Here is a 16,533-nt window from a genome sequence, read left to right as displayed (position 1 = left end):
CAGTGAGTTCAACAAATATTTGACTCCAGGCCAGGTGTGTTTGCTTTATATCGACAAGATTCTGATGCTGTGTTATCTCTGAATGAATAATCTCAATCTGCATCCTGGAAACCATACAGTTCAGTAAATGGCCACATATTATAAAAGTAAAAGAAACATCATTATAAGAATAAAATCGATTGTATTAATGGTTGAATATTTACTTCAATTGGTTAAACAAATGAATATATTCTATAACTTGTTGACTTAAGCATTCAACCTGTAAAATGTACTATTACTTATTAGTTTTTGTCCTTGTAAGCTTTCACTTTTCAAAATCCAAAATCCTGCAGATTGACTCAGCAAAGGTCAAATGGCTCCCATCTGGTTCCTGCTAAAATGGCAGGCCTAGCAGGGTTCAAGAGGATTGCCCTGCTAATAAAACCCCTTTAAATTCATCCTTTCCTTTCAGGAGGAAGGGGAAAAGCACACGTCAGCTCCCATCCATCTCCTCTCAGGATCCTTCTGCTAAGCTTTTCCCAAGCAAATGCCTGCATATAAATGTGCCGTGGAAGACCTGCATGTGCCCTCTTGTCCCTAAACAACAGTGGTCATTAGCAGGCTGGCTCAACAGAACACGACCTTTGTTCAAAGGGCCAAGCACATTCATCAGTAAGATCACTAATGTGTTCACTATCCATACGTCTGCGTCGCGTTAATAGTGCTGTCAGACGGTACAGCACTGAGAAGACGCATGCTGACAACAAAATGAGGCTTAATCAAGGCAGTAATTGAGCTTTGTGCTGATCTGTAAACTCAAGTTTTTCTTTTTGGTTTGGCCTCCTATCTCTATATTTGTTTCATCTAAATTACAGGCCTAAACTGGAAGAGACCACAAACCTCCGCCAACATATAAAACGCCATATCTTGCAATGTACAAACATGGGAAAAAGTTGCCATATCCACCCACTTAATCAGGTGCCCCACAGCTCCTGCTAACAGACACATAAATACAAATAAGACAAACAGGCCAACAAATAAAATCACCTGGTTTGTATCCGTTTAATACAAACCGTTGATACAAGTATAAGAGGAATATTGGCCATCCTAAGAAGGCTGCAATGCTACTGGCTCAAAGATGGATCAGGAGAGGGTTCCTGTAAAGTTGAGCCATAACTGGTGATCACATTTTGCATATATTATTTTCACTCCACATATAATGCCTTTAGAGACCTGAATTGACACTAGTAGCTAAGTGATTTTGCAGCAATGTAAACATTGCCAACATAGCCAAGAAGCTAACACAGGACTCCACACCATGTGTTGAGATGCAGCAGCTGCATTAAGGCACACCAGCTAAACCATTTGTCCATTTTCGACCAAGTTAAGGGCACCAAACCATTTTTCTTCAGAGAATGCGGGCTCAGTCCAGTCCCAAACAAGCTCTTGTATTATGTATTTGTAGTGGGGATACAGACTCATATGTACATACATAATTTTAGTTTGAGTTTGAGTTCTTGGGTGAAGAGGTGCATGACATGCTGTCAAAGATTCTGCAGAAGAAGCTCACAGAAATATGCACAATAATCCCGAAGACTGGGCCCATCTCCCATGTTTCTTTACTCGATTCTTGGCTCATGTACGACATAGAGAGTTTGCATTTTGTAGTCATGTAATTTGGTTTTATCTTACCACAAATGCTCCATGATGCATGTGAGAGAGAATGTCCTTCAACCAGTATAACCAGGCATGTGAAAAAAAAAGAAAACTCAGGACCCAAATGCAGTTTCAAAAATGAACAAAAGACAAAAAGGTAAAACTCATTCAACAGAAACACGGGGGAACAGACCTGGAACACATAAAAAATCAAAAACAAAGTACACACAGGGAAAAAACAACAGAACAAAATCAGAACAACTAGTTCAAACTGAATAAATGTTCAATGAAAAAGTGCGTGGATCATTCAGGGGTCGTGACATTATGTAAATGTTGCTGTGTTAAAAGTTCAAGGTGGCACCATGGTCCTCTGGTCCATTAGGCACAATAATAATCAGCTGTGAGAAAACGAGAAAATCACACTGACTCTCTGTTTGTGAAATACAATGGTTGCTTGTTATTGCAACTGTAATATAAATCCACATCACCTGTCATTGATTTACCTCTGCAATGGTGTGGGTAAGCAATGTATTTACAAATTATGGGCGATTTTATCTGTTTGAACTTGTGTAACTTCTAAAACAAATGAGTAATGAGACACTGTATAACACATAAGAGACTATGTTGGATATTATGTGTTTCTACTCTACTGTGGCCAAGTCATTGCTTCACGTTCATGCCAAATTTCTATTGTTTTTTTACATTTTCTACCCTATCATCATCACATCTAATATATTTAATATCACTTAGCATATTTTGGACTATATTTCACTTGATTTTCAAGCTGTATCTACATTTTCATTTGAGCCAAATGAAAATATGCAGTATTTCTGTATTCAAGGTTTGTGTTTCAATCCCCCAAACATCACTGACATTATTATGAAAGCTATCACCACGGACGACGACAGCACATCTCGTGCCTCAATCTGCCATTAGTGAGAGCAGACAGCAGCTTGGCCTCTAATTTACTTCTCACTTTCATGAGTCATGATCCCCACCGAGCCAATCTGAGCTCCGAGGCTGCCTGAATGAAGCATCTTAAATTCCTCATCCAGAGCAAATATGCAAGCACAGGGCTCCTTAAATCAAGCGGTGTCAACTTGTGAATGTACAGACACGCTTGTTGGCCAAACAGCCTTGAAAACCAAGCCACTGTTGACTTAGGGAGGGCAGCCTTGAGTGGGTGGAGGTAGTGGACATGTTGGGTTCTTCAAAGGCAGCCAATCCCCTTGAGGCAGTCTTTTCATGCTGAACACTCAAGGTCCCTTAGGAGCCTGAGTGTTGCTGGGATTGAGTCCAAGCCTCGAAAGAAATCTGTAATTCTGTAAGGCATTGGATTCATATTTTTGGCCAAGTGGTACCTCTGCATCCATTGGTCATGTCCTGGTTACAGATTTGGTTTGTGATAAAAGCTCAATTGTGTGAAGTTTCATCGTGAAGCAGGAACGTAACAAATGAGACAATAAGTTAAAGCAAAAAAAGCAAAACCTATACTCTCTTACACACATGTATGTGTATAAAAACAGTGCACAGTGAAATGTTCATGGCTAAACCATCTTAATAGCACAGGAAATCCTCAATTAATCTGTTTGTGGTCTCACAGAGGGCCAGTCCTATTCCACAGTCTGTCTAACTGCTGACTTCTGAAAGCAATTCCAACAAGAAACAACAAAGATATTTTAGTATTAACCACCAGGGGAAATAAAGTTACATTTGCATTAGCCCTCGCTCTGTACTAGAACTGACCTACAGCCATGTCCCACTCAACTCAGTGACGACTGCGAGAGAGGAATCATTACTCAGAAGTGGATATGTCAAGCTAATGCACTGGCCCCCACAGAAATGTGTTTTCCTACAACCACCTTGAGCGCAGCTGATTCCTTAAATGCACCCAGACAGTAAAAACAAGAGGAAAAAGGTTTGGTCTATTCACAAAGCAACAACTTTGCCTCTGTTAAAACACAGGGAAAAGACCACGACACTGCCACCAGTAATGCAGAAGAAGGCTATGGTCAGTGGTGAAAGAGAAGCAGACACAGGCCACACAAGAGTTTTTTTACTAGCTGCCATGTTTGCTTAGGGATCACTTGGAAGGCAGGGATATTTGTACCAACTCATGCTATACTGCTTTGTGTAAAAACATCCTTCTCCTAAGGATTTATCTAAGAAATGCATGACAATTTGCATGACAGCAGCCATTCCATTGGAATTAAAAATGCCAATATTGGTCTAACCACCTGACATTCTTACATTTTCTTTTTGCCACACACAAACCGCTAATATCAACCTCTGCCTTGAGCCTGCAACTACACAAACCCTGTCAATCAACAAAGATATGTCATAAATGATATCCATCACCCATATCTTGAGGAAAACCATTTGCACATAATGGTCATACATCCACTACGCTGCAGAACGCTGAAACTAAATACTATGTCTGTCTGTTACAACAGTTAGAGCCCTTCACCGCTCATCCAACACTCATCCACTCGTCTAATATACAGACAAAAGTGGCCTTAAGAAGAGAAGAGAGCAGACAGCAGGGGCTGAAAGAAGAGGGATGCTTGAGATGAGCTTCATAGGAAGGTGACTAGGATCAGACTGTCTCCCTTTTTTCAGTCTGGGACAAGGTAATGACTTCTCTATTGTGCTCCCGTGAATGAGGGCCATCTTACAAAAACACAAAGATGAGCAGAGGAGATAGGGTTATTTCAAGGGACCTGCTGCTGAATAAACACACCATCAGAAGTGTGTGAGTGTGCAGGAGCAGTTGAGCTGATAGCACGCTCATATTACGCCGAGTTTATTTAAACCAATTCAGAGGTAAACACTGATAAAAAGCGCTGAATGTGTGTCTGCTGGTTTACAATCTGTTTTGTGAACATGTCAGACAATGTGTTCACGCATGCATACATGCGTGCTTGCATCTAAAGATCAGGTTAGGAGGCCATTTATTGGGAGGAGAATAAGGGGTGCACTTTCTTCCAGTCTGGCTGATCCACTTCAGTCCATCAGAGGAATGTCTAGCAGTGCGTGCGGTCCACCTGAAACACCTGGCCACACCTGGGACAATACCACCCACACACACACACACACACGCACACTCAAACAGTGTGCACACATATTCACATATACCTGTGGTCCACCTAAGGAGGGAGACTGACAAGTGCAGCTGCTCTGTATGAAGCCTGAACAGAGAAAGGTTTGTCCCACTTTTGCCGCTCGGTTAAACGTTGCCTTGTAATCTGATGACCAGAACCATCAAGTTCAACCCCGCAGTCGTCCACCTTGAAACATCCTCAAACATAAAGTATACGTACACGTGTACCATCACACGGCAACATGATTTCTGCCGTGTGATGGTGAAGAAAGTTGATTGAGCTACGAAGCCACAGTGCACGTTGATTAAATGTAATGGTATGCTTAATAATTTGGGGAAATACATCATTAACTTTATATCCAGAAACAGACCTGGCTTCATATTGGAACAGACACAAGAGTGATGTCTTCTCATCTCTATTAGCATAGCTTGGCCTAAACTTAAAGCAGACTGAAACAGGAAGTCTGACGTAAATAAGACTAAACTCATGCACAGCAATACTTCAGAATAAAACCAAACCTAGTCTGGAAACATCATTAGTTATGCTTTTTGACTGGATGAAAGCACCAGAGGGAAAGTGAACCAGGATCATTAAAAGTGAACTATACTGATCATCCTTTGGGGAGCGTGAAATGTCTCAATTTCATACGATCCACCCAACATTTCAGTCAAAAGTCGACTCTGTGGTCATGTACGAGCAGGAACATGATTTTGTGCCGAACTCAGCGTCTTGTTTAAAACATGTTTACAATTCAGAACAAGCACCGGAGGTTCAAGGAGAGTCTCACATGATTGTAGAACTGTGTGTGGTGCAAAATAAAGACAATTCATGTTAAAGACCATTGGCATGCGGACAGGCAACAATTCATCATCATTCTTTATTGTAGCAGTATCACACGTGCATTACTGCCTGCATTCTGTCATGTTTCAGCATAATTTCAGCATCCAGATTAAAGTGTTCCTAGATGTACGAGATGCACCTAAAATTCTGGTGTCTCCTAATTTTTCACAAGTGATGTACGTAGTTTTCAGCAAAAATCTGTTGATAATTTTAAACATATTATATTGAACTATTTTAGCACCTGGTCAGATTCTGTAGTAGTATTACCGAGTGAGAAATTATGTGATGTTTTTCTTTTACAGATGTGAATAATAAGTGAATAATCATATCTTTGGTGTGGGGAGACGAGCGAGACACAGAGGGAGAGTGAAACGCAGCAGACACGCAGCCGGTGTGAACACACATGTGAGACACGGCACAGCAGTAATGCACATGCCACACATCCATCCAGTGTCAACCAGGGTTAATGTTACGCTCACACACGCGCTTCCTGGGGTGTTTGAAAGTAGCTGTCACTGCTTTCATTTCTGTAAGATAATCACATACTCCCTCTCGTTTCATGCCATATCAATATTAGTATCTAATCCTCTGACATCCGTCCAATTTATCATCATTAAGTGCCCATTGTTTGTTCTCCAGTTTGTCAAGCGGCCCTCATGAATCTATTTGATTTAAAACCACTGATTTGTCGTCACAGACATCCATCAGACGACTTTCGCTCACATGTAAAAGGTTGACCGTACAGTACGTCGGATGGGGCCCAGAGACTGCAAAAACCTTCAGACTGATAATTTTAGAAAGATTTCCAAGGGCCATGGGAACTTCGGCTAACCGCACAACAAGGCTGTAATACATCATCAACACAGAAAACTGTCCTCGCAGAGCTTTTCCAAGTGTTGACAGTGCAGAAAACAAACTCGGTCCTCATGTCATGTTGACATGGTGACTCAGAGGGAAATATACTCTCCAGACTTCACTGGCTCCACTGAGTGCCAGGTCAACCAGCTGCATTATCACTGGCACCTTTTAAAAAACGGTTACGTCATTATATCAAAGTGCATACGCTGTTATAAAAAACATTATCAGACTTCAATAATAAAGATCAGCTGGAGCACACTGTTCCACGTGTAACACTTAACAAATCAGTCAAAGCACGGCGCAAAGGAGAGAGACAAACAGAGACTGCTACAGAAATCTTTGTAAAACCTCAACATATTTGTTGCCATCTGTTTGTTTATAGCTAAATTTGTTTATTTATTAAGAAGAATGAAGATTAGGAGGAATATAAACCTAATGGAAAGAGAAATGGAATCTTTTTCTGGGAGCAAAAGTTGATGAGCGTACCAAACCGGAGTTAAACTGCAAGCATAATGACTTCCAGTTGCAACCGTGGTTTATCAGGACTGCCGCTATTTAGCGTTCCAGCCCATCGTCAGTGCCCAATCAGATCCACAGCATTATTACTCAGCTCTTTCCAAGAACGGAGATTGTAAAATTATAGTCTTTGATCTTTGACAAACCATCAAGCAGCATCGTATGTGAAGCCTGTGGTCACGAATGGAGCATCCAATTACTGCGCTGTCTGGGCTCTCAGTTTTATTTAGCATTCAGATGCTGACATAACGCAAAATGCTCGGGAGGACTTTAATAAACAAAAACTTACTGTTTAATCAAGGGGATCAATGTGTGTTCTCATGGGATTTAGCACTAAATAGCATGACTGGCAGCACCATTTTTCATTCAGGGGCCTACTGTATACTTGACTGCAGTGGCGCTGCAACAGGGTAGGCAAATTAGGCAATTGCCTGGGGCCCTGAGGTGAGAGGGAACCTCAGAGAACTGCTGAAAACAATTATGTAAGAAATCCCTTCAGTCTTAAGATCGACTTGAGGAATCTGTAAGACACTGTGGTTTGAAACCCCTAACTAGACCCAATGAGGTTAGGTTTGGTTCTATGTGGGGTTCATTTTGCCTAAAGACTCCAAGGTCTTTTGAAACACCCCTGAATGCAGGTCTTGTCAGTCCGCTATTCTTAACTGTAAGATGGGATGTTTTTCTGAAAACAGGTAAAAGACTGCGACCAGGGAGTTGATGTATCACTGTCAACAATCAGGAGCTGCTGTCCTTATTCTCCTTCACCTTTATGACTGACTGCACTTGTTACAGTCGCCTTCACCCGCAGCACAGAGCCAGTGAATGGGGGCATCTGTTGGGGGCTGACACACCGACAGCTCAGTTCAGTGTTTGAGGTGAAACAGCACCCCTGATTGGGCGCTGATTTTAAGGAGCTTGTTGTTGTTGTTGTTGTTTTTTTGAGGCTACGGCAGTCGGAACCCGCGTCAGCGAGACGCACTGAGGGCTGGGATTCACACAGATGCCTCATTAATGGGTGATCAAGGGAGACAGAGGACGTCTGTGGAGCACGGCCAGCGCTCTCTTCCTCGCCACAGAGAACCCTTTCTGCGCCTCGCAACCCACTTCATCTCTTTATTGCACAGTGAACACACACAAAACACACCTATAATATCCGGTTCCACCTCTGGCAAGGGAGGAGGGAGTGTTAACTAAAGAGAAAGGTGAAGCCGTGTAATGTGTGTGCGCCCAGTGTCTGCTCTGCATGTATATATATATATATGTGTATGTGCGGAGAGATTAAAAGGAAATTGAATCTTGTCGGGTTGAGTACAGGCTGCTTTCAGCACTGCGTCCCTCAGCATCAATTAGCAGGTTGTGCTGTGACTGGCCCCAGTTAGAGGTAAGGTGGACCAGCTGAGGGAGGTAAACACACCTCATCCCCAGGGTTCGCTGAAATCAGAGGGAAGGCATCAATGTGCCACTGCCTGAGCCACAGAAGGCTGTCTGTGCCTGGCAACTAACTCACTTTTAGCAGTCATTTCCTACCTTCTCCTCCAATTTCCTCACCCCAGTTCATGCGTGTTGTTGACAGTGAACGGTTCACCTGGCAGCTTAAGGCACCTTCTTTTCTGACTTTGTGTGTGTTTGAGTTTTGGGTCAACTGACGAGAGTGGTCAGATGTATCAGATACAGCAACCACTCTGTGTTTTGCATTCTGTTAAGATGGGAAAATGGGAGCTATAAATTAAAAACATATAATTTTCCTTTTGAAGTACAACAGACAATGTTTTGTTCCTCTTTTTAGGAAAAACTAATTGGTTTGCCGAATACAAACTGTCAGACAGTCAGACTCCTCAGTCCTTGTTTCTTGGAGGGACCTGTTCTCCCATCTTATAATTCATCTTATTCTAACAAACCATTAAACAAAACAGCACAAAATTAAAAAAACTAATTGTGAGCCACCTTCAATATGAGATGAAAAGCATTCTCATAAAAGTAAGAACAAAGAGCTCAGCCTCTTGTAACATTCACTTACAACGCGGCTCAAAAGAAAGAGAGAGGGAAAGAGAGGGTAAGAAAATAAAACTCTTGATCTCTATGTGTCTGTCACACATGTCTCCAGATCACAAACAGAACTTCATTAAATCAGATGAAACACAGTCTAACAGCATAAGATTTACACCATCCATGCTTCCTCGTGGATGTAGGTCAACCTTTCTAGCCCTCTTCAGGAGCCCCCATGAACACTGAGTCCATTCAGAGCCACAAGGTGTAAATTGAGGTTTTTGAAAAAAGAGGTTTTATAGTCAGGTCATTCTGGAGAAAGTTCAAGCTTCATTAACATGATATCAAAAGGGGATTTTCAAAGCAGCACAGAGAGCGGCTCATAGCAGCAGCGTGTCAGGACCAAACCACATTTATTAACTTATATCAAAAGAGCAGACCAGCAGCAGTGCTCAGATAACATATACTTTGACTACACTGCAATATTTCCTGATAGTCAGCAAGTAGGTTGTTATTCATGACCCACTGCAAAGCTGACCATAAACCCCACTGTTTTATTGCAAATACTCCAGCCTCACAGTGAAAACCCTTTTTTTAGATCACAAAAAGTATTTCTTCCAAGTGAAGTCACGAGAAGCAAAAACTGACATAAATGAAGAAGAGAATGCAAAGGCTATGACAACCAGCACAGTTGAGTACAAGTAAAAACAAAAAGGAGACAAACTAAGTACACAAGAACATAAATGCAGTAGTTGGAGGTTCAAAATGTCACAACAGTGACCACTTAGCATAACATAGCAGACAAGAGACCCAATGGTTCGTCACATTTGAATATAACTTCGGAGTGGAAATGTTTACCAGTCAGTTGTTTAACAAACGTCTTTGCTCGCATTTAGATTTCATGGCTAAGATCCACACTGATCTCACACCTGTCTTACATGTCAACACAGAAGACAAGTGGTCAGCCACCTCAGTCCACTGTCTGTGTTTACACACGATGTGTTCAGGCACAGCACAGATTGCAGGTCGCCTGCATTTTTGACACATAATCACTTTAGTTACACACATTAAACTGGAGCAACTTTGAACAATGGGACATGAGCTGTAATGTAGACAGCTGTCTGAAAGTGGAGGATGTCTGTTACACCTGCACATGAGATACGGGTAAAGAAAAATGGACCTTAAATTGTGTTTCATCAAGTTTCAAGGGGTGTGACCAATGGATGTAGATCAAAATGCCTCTGTGTGCAGTTGGATAGACGTGCCTGATACCCTAACCGAGTCCAGTAGAGCCGAGTAGTGCTAGAACTGTATAATATAATATATCAAACATATTCCACCACACAGAATAGCTATAGGGCCGATGTAAGCTGCACTCTAATGATATCGTTCACCTTTCAGGAACAGTGCCAAACAAAACACAACATCTGTTTTGTGTGTAGCTTGAACACCCCTGGTTACAGAGCATGCCCTGATTTGCTCATATTATTAGTCACAACAATAATAATAATAGTGTACTCACGAGACAGCCATGTATCTCTGCTGCCACCACAACACTGGCCACCTCACCTCTGACACACTGGGCTTTTTGAACCCAACTGACTTACATATGAGCTCAGTGTTGACCCCACACAGGCTGACAGCTCATTTACATTCTCTCTGTTCTGCAACACCATAAGCTGGATACTGTATCTATGCATTAATAGTGAGATAAACCAGTGCCACAGGTATGCTGGCACTCAATGTGTCAACACCCATAGCCACCAATGGAGCTATCAAAATCTTCTCAGAGGGAAAAAATAGACTGCACAAGTGAACTAAAATTAGCCTGACATTGACAAAGAACAGCCAGACTGCACTGGTCTGGCATGAGAGTGACCCTGAATCAAGCCATTTGTTTTGATGGCCAGTCAGCACCATGGACAGAGACCATGTCACCACATAGCCTGACCTCTGCGGCCTCAGTCCACCGGACAAACCAGAGGAAAATACTGGAAAAAGGCTCAAAGGCAACCAGGGACTCTTTTGTTGAAGATACATTTACAGCAAAAAAAAAAAAAGATAATACATCAGTGATTTCAACAAGCAAAGCTGCTGGCCATAGGAGAAAACTCCACAGACTGAAACTCTGATACCATTATGACAGGCCCAGAAATGACTACTTCACCATTTGCAGTGTAGTGATACATCCTACTTTATTAACATACTGCATCTGCAATTTTGACCTTTCACTTTACAGAATAGATAACAGTCTATTTCTAGCAACCATTCCTCCCTTTTTCTTTCTTTCTTATTTTTAACCACAGAAAGATTATGAGAGCAATGTAATTCATTTATCTCACACTTCAGGTCAACTGGGGTCAGTAAAGGGCCTTGGATTGTGTCAGGAACTGCATTGTGATGTGTATATTTGTATTGGTTTTTTGACATATCAAAGTAAATAAATATTAATTCATCAAAAGTGCCAAACTAAAACAAGGCTTCACAGCACACCAGGCATTCATCTAGACAACAAGCAAATCAAATCACAAATACATTCAACTCAAACGACGTAAAGGGATCTCTCAGACAAAGATGTTCTCCCTTTTGCCGATGATTTTTCTCAGACAAGGTCCACCAACAACCGTCGATAGCGTCAGGCTATCCATCAAGTGTTAAATACGATATGATAATACTTCATTGTCAGAACATGACGGAAATCCGTCTTGCACAACAGAGGCTTGTTTGCAGAAGCATACGAGACAGAAACAACGACAGACATTAGACATGACAAGATAAACAGAAGAAAGTCACAGGTACAGGACTTTCAAGATTGACTCGAAAAGGTTACGAAAACCTGCTCCAGGCTATAAGTGATACAATTGGATGATGATTCAGCAACTTCCAACGTTGTTCTTCATTGTACTTTAAGAAATGACTCAAACACAAGCTTCAGTTTTAAATATTCACAGAGGTTTTTAGTAAGAGTAGACTTTATCATCCTGAGTGATATCTGGTCTGCCTTTACAATCTGCTGAGTCGTACTTTTGAGAAGTGTCTATGTGGAGACACATTATCTCCAGTCGTCAATGAATAAGCGACAATGAATAGGGTGGTCATGGCCAAACACTTGTGTTCCACAGCAGTGGTTGGTCCCTTTAGCTCTAAATATAACCCGGACTAAAAGCTGATACCTAAACCTCCTGGCTAATGTTGCATTCACTGACCCTCCTGAGGGCTCAACTCAAACAGTGGGGGGACAAGAAAAAACACATGCATTATACCTCATGTCATATGACCTCAAATATGATTAATGTTGTTACTTTTTTGGTGATCAGAGGATGTAAGTCAATGAAAGTGTGGCAAGAAATTAGCATCTGATTAAGCTAGGTGTCATTTTTTCACACGTTAGCACTAAAGTAACGTATACGCTGCTGTGGTGGCTGACACTCATTAGTTTCTCACAAACTTATTTTAAATATGACAGTATAAGAGGTTTCCTCGCACTGTCATTTACGTTTTGTTTATTCTTTGCTGCTGTACTTTCCCACAGTACCTGAAGGCAGCAGCAACAGCTGCTAGCTTGGCGCTGTGTCTCACGGAGACAAAACGCTGAAAACTCTCCTCCTCCTCCTCCTCACACTCACCTTGTTAAGGTGAGGGTTCCGGGTCACATCGTAGCCTCGTTTCTTGGTGAAAACGACAGTTTTCCTCTCGTCCCGGGACTTCTGCATCTCTGTGTCCACCGACTCTCGTCTGGATAGAGCATGTGACATCATGTTGTTGTCCCTTTAAATAGAGAGAAGCCGCTGAACGCAACAAGTGCAGAGTCAGAGTCAGAGTCAGGCCACTGATACACACTCACACACTCACTGAGCCTGTTTCTCCTTATCATGATCACTCTGCTCTTTTTATTGTTTACTATGACTCACTGGAGGCCACTGTGGCATCAGGTGCATTATATGTATACATACATGTGTGTATATATAGGAGGAGTATGAGCGATATGAACCTGAACACACCCTTTTATTGTTTTATGCTTTTATTGTTTTGAAGATAAGATTAAATAGATAGAAATAGATCACTGTTAATAAAGTTGACATCCATCCATCCATTATCTACCGCTTTTTCCTCCACCAGAGGGTCGCGGGGGGTGCTGTGCCTATCTCAGCAGACATTGGGCGATAGGCGGGGTACACCCGGGACAGTTCGCCAGTCCATCGCAGGGCCACATATAGAGACAAACAACCATTCACTCACACACTCACACCTACGGTCAATTCAGAGTGGTCAATTCACCTAATCCCCACATCGCATGTTTTTGGACTGTGGGAGGAAGCCGGAGAACCCGGAGAAAACCCACGCACACACAGGGAGAACATGCAAACTCCTTGCAGAAAGGCCCTTGTTCTGAAGTTGTTCCAACAGGGCTCGAACCTAGGAACCCGGGTCTTCTTGCTGCAAAGGCAAGAGTGCTAACCACTACACCAACCGTGGGCCCATATATAAAGTTGACATAATAAAGTAATTTATTTTTTACTGTTATCATTCAATACAAACTTAAAATAATTTTTGAAAACAAAAAAAACAGCACAAATTAATGCAGTCAGAATTCTTAGAGAAAAAAAGTGTCAGATAAAAGTCAGAATTCTGACTTTAAACTTGAATTTGATCAAATTTTATCAAATTAAAAAAAAAAAAAATAGTAGACTGCACAAAACTTCCAATGACGGCGTTTTACATACGAGACACAAACTAGTGGCGAGCAAAGCAGTTCTTTTGGGTGTACTGGATCATTGGAGTCAGTTAATTAACTATTAATTATTTTTAACTGATCTATCGGTTTGATTCTTGCGCCGGACGTCACGCTCATGACTCATGACGACACTCTCTGACCAATCAGTAGCCAAGCATTTATCTTCTGCCCCTGCCTTTCCAAATGTCGCTGCACGCCGTTTTTAAATCCAGACAAACCCGTTTACCTGAGGTGTACGAGCCCTAAAAGCAGCTCTACCTGGTTCTCGTGAAAGGCATGTATGCTATTTCTAGACTCAGCCAGGTGACACACAATAGTACTGTTGTGGAAATCCTCTCTGCTGCTGCTGCTGCTGGTGAAGAATGAAATAGAGACGTCTGCCGACAGACAAGGTTTTATTTTCTTTGCAAAGAAAAGGTCAATCTGTACATGAGTGTTTGTACCTGGAGAAAGACCCAGAGCATAGTGAGCCCCGAACATTTATACCTGGGGAACATCCCTTTCAGATCTCTTTGTCTGGAAAGGGGTCTGCCCCTCCAGGTCGTGCTTTCACACCCCTTTGTCTACGGCAGGAATCGGGGCCGACTCCCCACCGAGATATCGTGTAGATGTAGTTAGGTGCGAGTTGGATCTAGACATCCTAATTTGAATACACAAAAGGACCTGATATCTTGTGTTATGAAGACATTGAATTTACCATTACAGTACATACACTATAGTTTATTTAAAGAGAGTCAGGTGAAGAACCACCGGTACACCAGTACAAGGTTTACAAGACTTACATTACTGCATAGTTTCCCCCTCTTTAAGTTTTAACGAGTCATGACATTTCTCACATACACATAACTTACTGGTGTGATGGGTGAGTGGGGGGTTGTGACAAGAGGGATCATATTTGAGGCCAAGGTCAACTATCACGTGTGTGCAGCAGGAAAGTTATGCAACATCAGTCTGACAGCATGAAGAGATTCAATCCAAGGTCCATAAAGCATACAACGATAAGGTGGCACATTCGCAAAAGTATTGCCAAGAAACCAGCAGATTTATTAAGTTCAGTTTATTCTACCCATATAAAACGTATTACTTTCAGTTTATCGCAATTTCATTCATGTGATTGCTTTTTTGGTGTAAATAGAGACTTTTTTTTTAATGATTTTTGCTCCAATCTTCATTACCAGGGACTCACTATGAGTGTGTGTCACTGAGCTCGTGCCAAGAGTGTGAAGGAAGACAGTTACACTGATAAAGTTGTCTGAGAGTCAGCAGAACAGAGATAAACTCACTAACACTGGGCTGAGTCCTCCTCGCACACCAGTGCACTGTTTGAGTTTTTCAGGACTTATGTCATCTACCTCAGACCAGCTTGATGCCAATAAAACTTTGGGGGAATCGTCTAAACTTGTAATCTGCATTCAGAGATCACTTCCTCACAACTCACATCCACTTTGTATATTTCAATACCATCTCGCTGCTGTAAGTGAAGAGATGATATCTCTTATATAAGTGTTCAGATAAACTTTCTGTTGATTGTTTTGTTTTTTTTCCCTCAGCTGAATTAAAATTGCACACCGCTGCAGGAACAACAGTCACTGTGTAGCGGTTCACGTGGGGTCACGGAGGAGATTGTGCTGCATGCTTCACTCTGGCAACAGACACGGTCGCAGATCTTTTTTGTCCTAAAAGACAACAAAGAGTCAACATCAAACCTCTGCCAATCTCTGTGTTTAGCAGCTTCCTATGCTGACAGACTGTGAATTACATCTTAACTTTTCTCTAAACACCAACTGTCAACATGCAGCGATTCAGTGTTGAACATTAAATTGATCTCCGGTGCACAGAAGTGACATCATTTTTTTTCTCCCCCCCTGCCAACACAAACCAAAACACACAAATACAAAACATGAAACAACCTGTTCTAACTAAGGCTACATCCATACTTCTACAATTACAGCGAGTTTGGGAAGTGCCATCGGCAGCTGAAGGTGATCACAGCACTGAAACAGCTGTGTGCTGTCAAGGAAGCTGTCTCGTCTTAATCTCTGCGTGTACAAACAAATAATAAATCACTTTTCTTCAATCCAACAGTTCAAAGATGGCTACTATCATTCTCAGGTTTTCAAAAACAGATCGTTGCGTTTGCCACACACAGTGTTCCTGCCCCAAATACATGCGCTATTTGACTCTAAATACAGCCATAATTTACAAAGTGGACGTCAAACTATTGAAGAAGACCTGAAACTCCTCAGGAAAATAAATTATGTTTAAATCAAAGGAGTCAATGTATGGAATAGCTTCAGCGATGAAATTAAATTTGAGGATTGGTTGCCTGTGTTATTTTCTTTAATTTATTATAGACATAGATTGTTGGCTATATAGTATTCATATAAATAAAATACTAGGCCTCGACTAGGCTCCTTTTTTGAACCATAAGGATTTAAAGGAAATGTTTGTTGGAAATTGTGAGTTTATGTTTTATTTATTACAATTTTCTCTGATTTTCTTTCCTTCTCTTTTTGTTGTCTTCTTTATACAATAACAACAAGTTGCCCCCTGATGGTCAATCAAGAGTTTCAGATACTTCAACATCGGATTCACAGGTCTCAACATTTGATTTCTAGGTGAATCTAGGTGACTACACTCAGCTTCATTTTGCACTATATGCACTTATCAACTTTTCATGACCCTGATGTTTTACTGCCTCACGCTTCCATTATTACATCTAAAGAACCGGCAGTTCTGAAACACACACACACACACACACACATACACACAAAGAATTTCCTTAACATAAATTTATGATCTATGCAGTCTGAAACATAAACAGACGCCCACACCCCGCTCATACACCCCCGCGTCTGTGTT

The 16,533-nt window shown here is 41.6% G+C and overlaps 1 protein-coding gene across 1 annotated transcript in view; it reads right to left on the bottom strand.

The window, feature by feature from the left end:
- The window catches only part of me1 (malic enzyme 1, NADP(+)-dependent, cytosolic), a 75,791-nt gene extending 63,096 nt beyond the window's left edge, over nt 1-12,695 (bottom strand). The window contains exon 1 of the mRNA XM_083900995.1: nt 12,563-12,695. Within this exon, the coding sequence (XP_083757121.1) occupies nt 12,563-12,694 (132 nt within the window). The 5' untranslated portion in view covers nt 12,695. The remainder of the gene's footprint in view (nt 1-12,562) is intronic.
- Nucleotides 12,696-16,533: the final 3,838 nt, after the last annotated feature.

Source organism: Microchirus variegatus (assembly GCF_963457635.1).
Source record: "Microchirus variegatus genome assembly, chromosome: 1".
Classification (NCBI taxonomy): domain Eukaryota; kingdom Metazoa; phylum Chordata; class Actinopteri; order Pleuronectiformes; family Soleidae; genus Microchirus; species Microchirus variegatus.
Note: the sequence above shows the minus strand (reverse complement) of the source record. Positions and strands in the feature narration are given on the sequence as shown.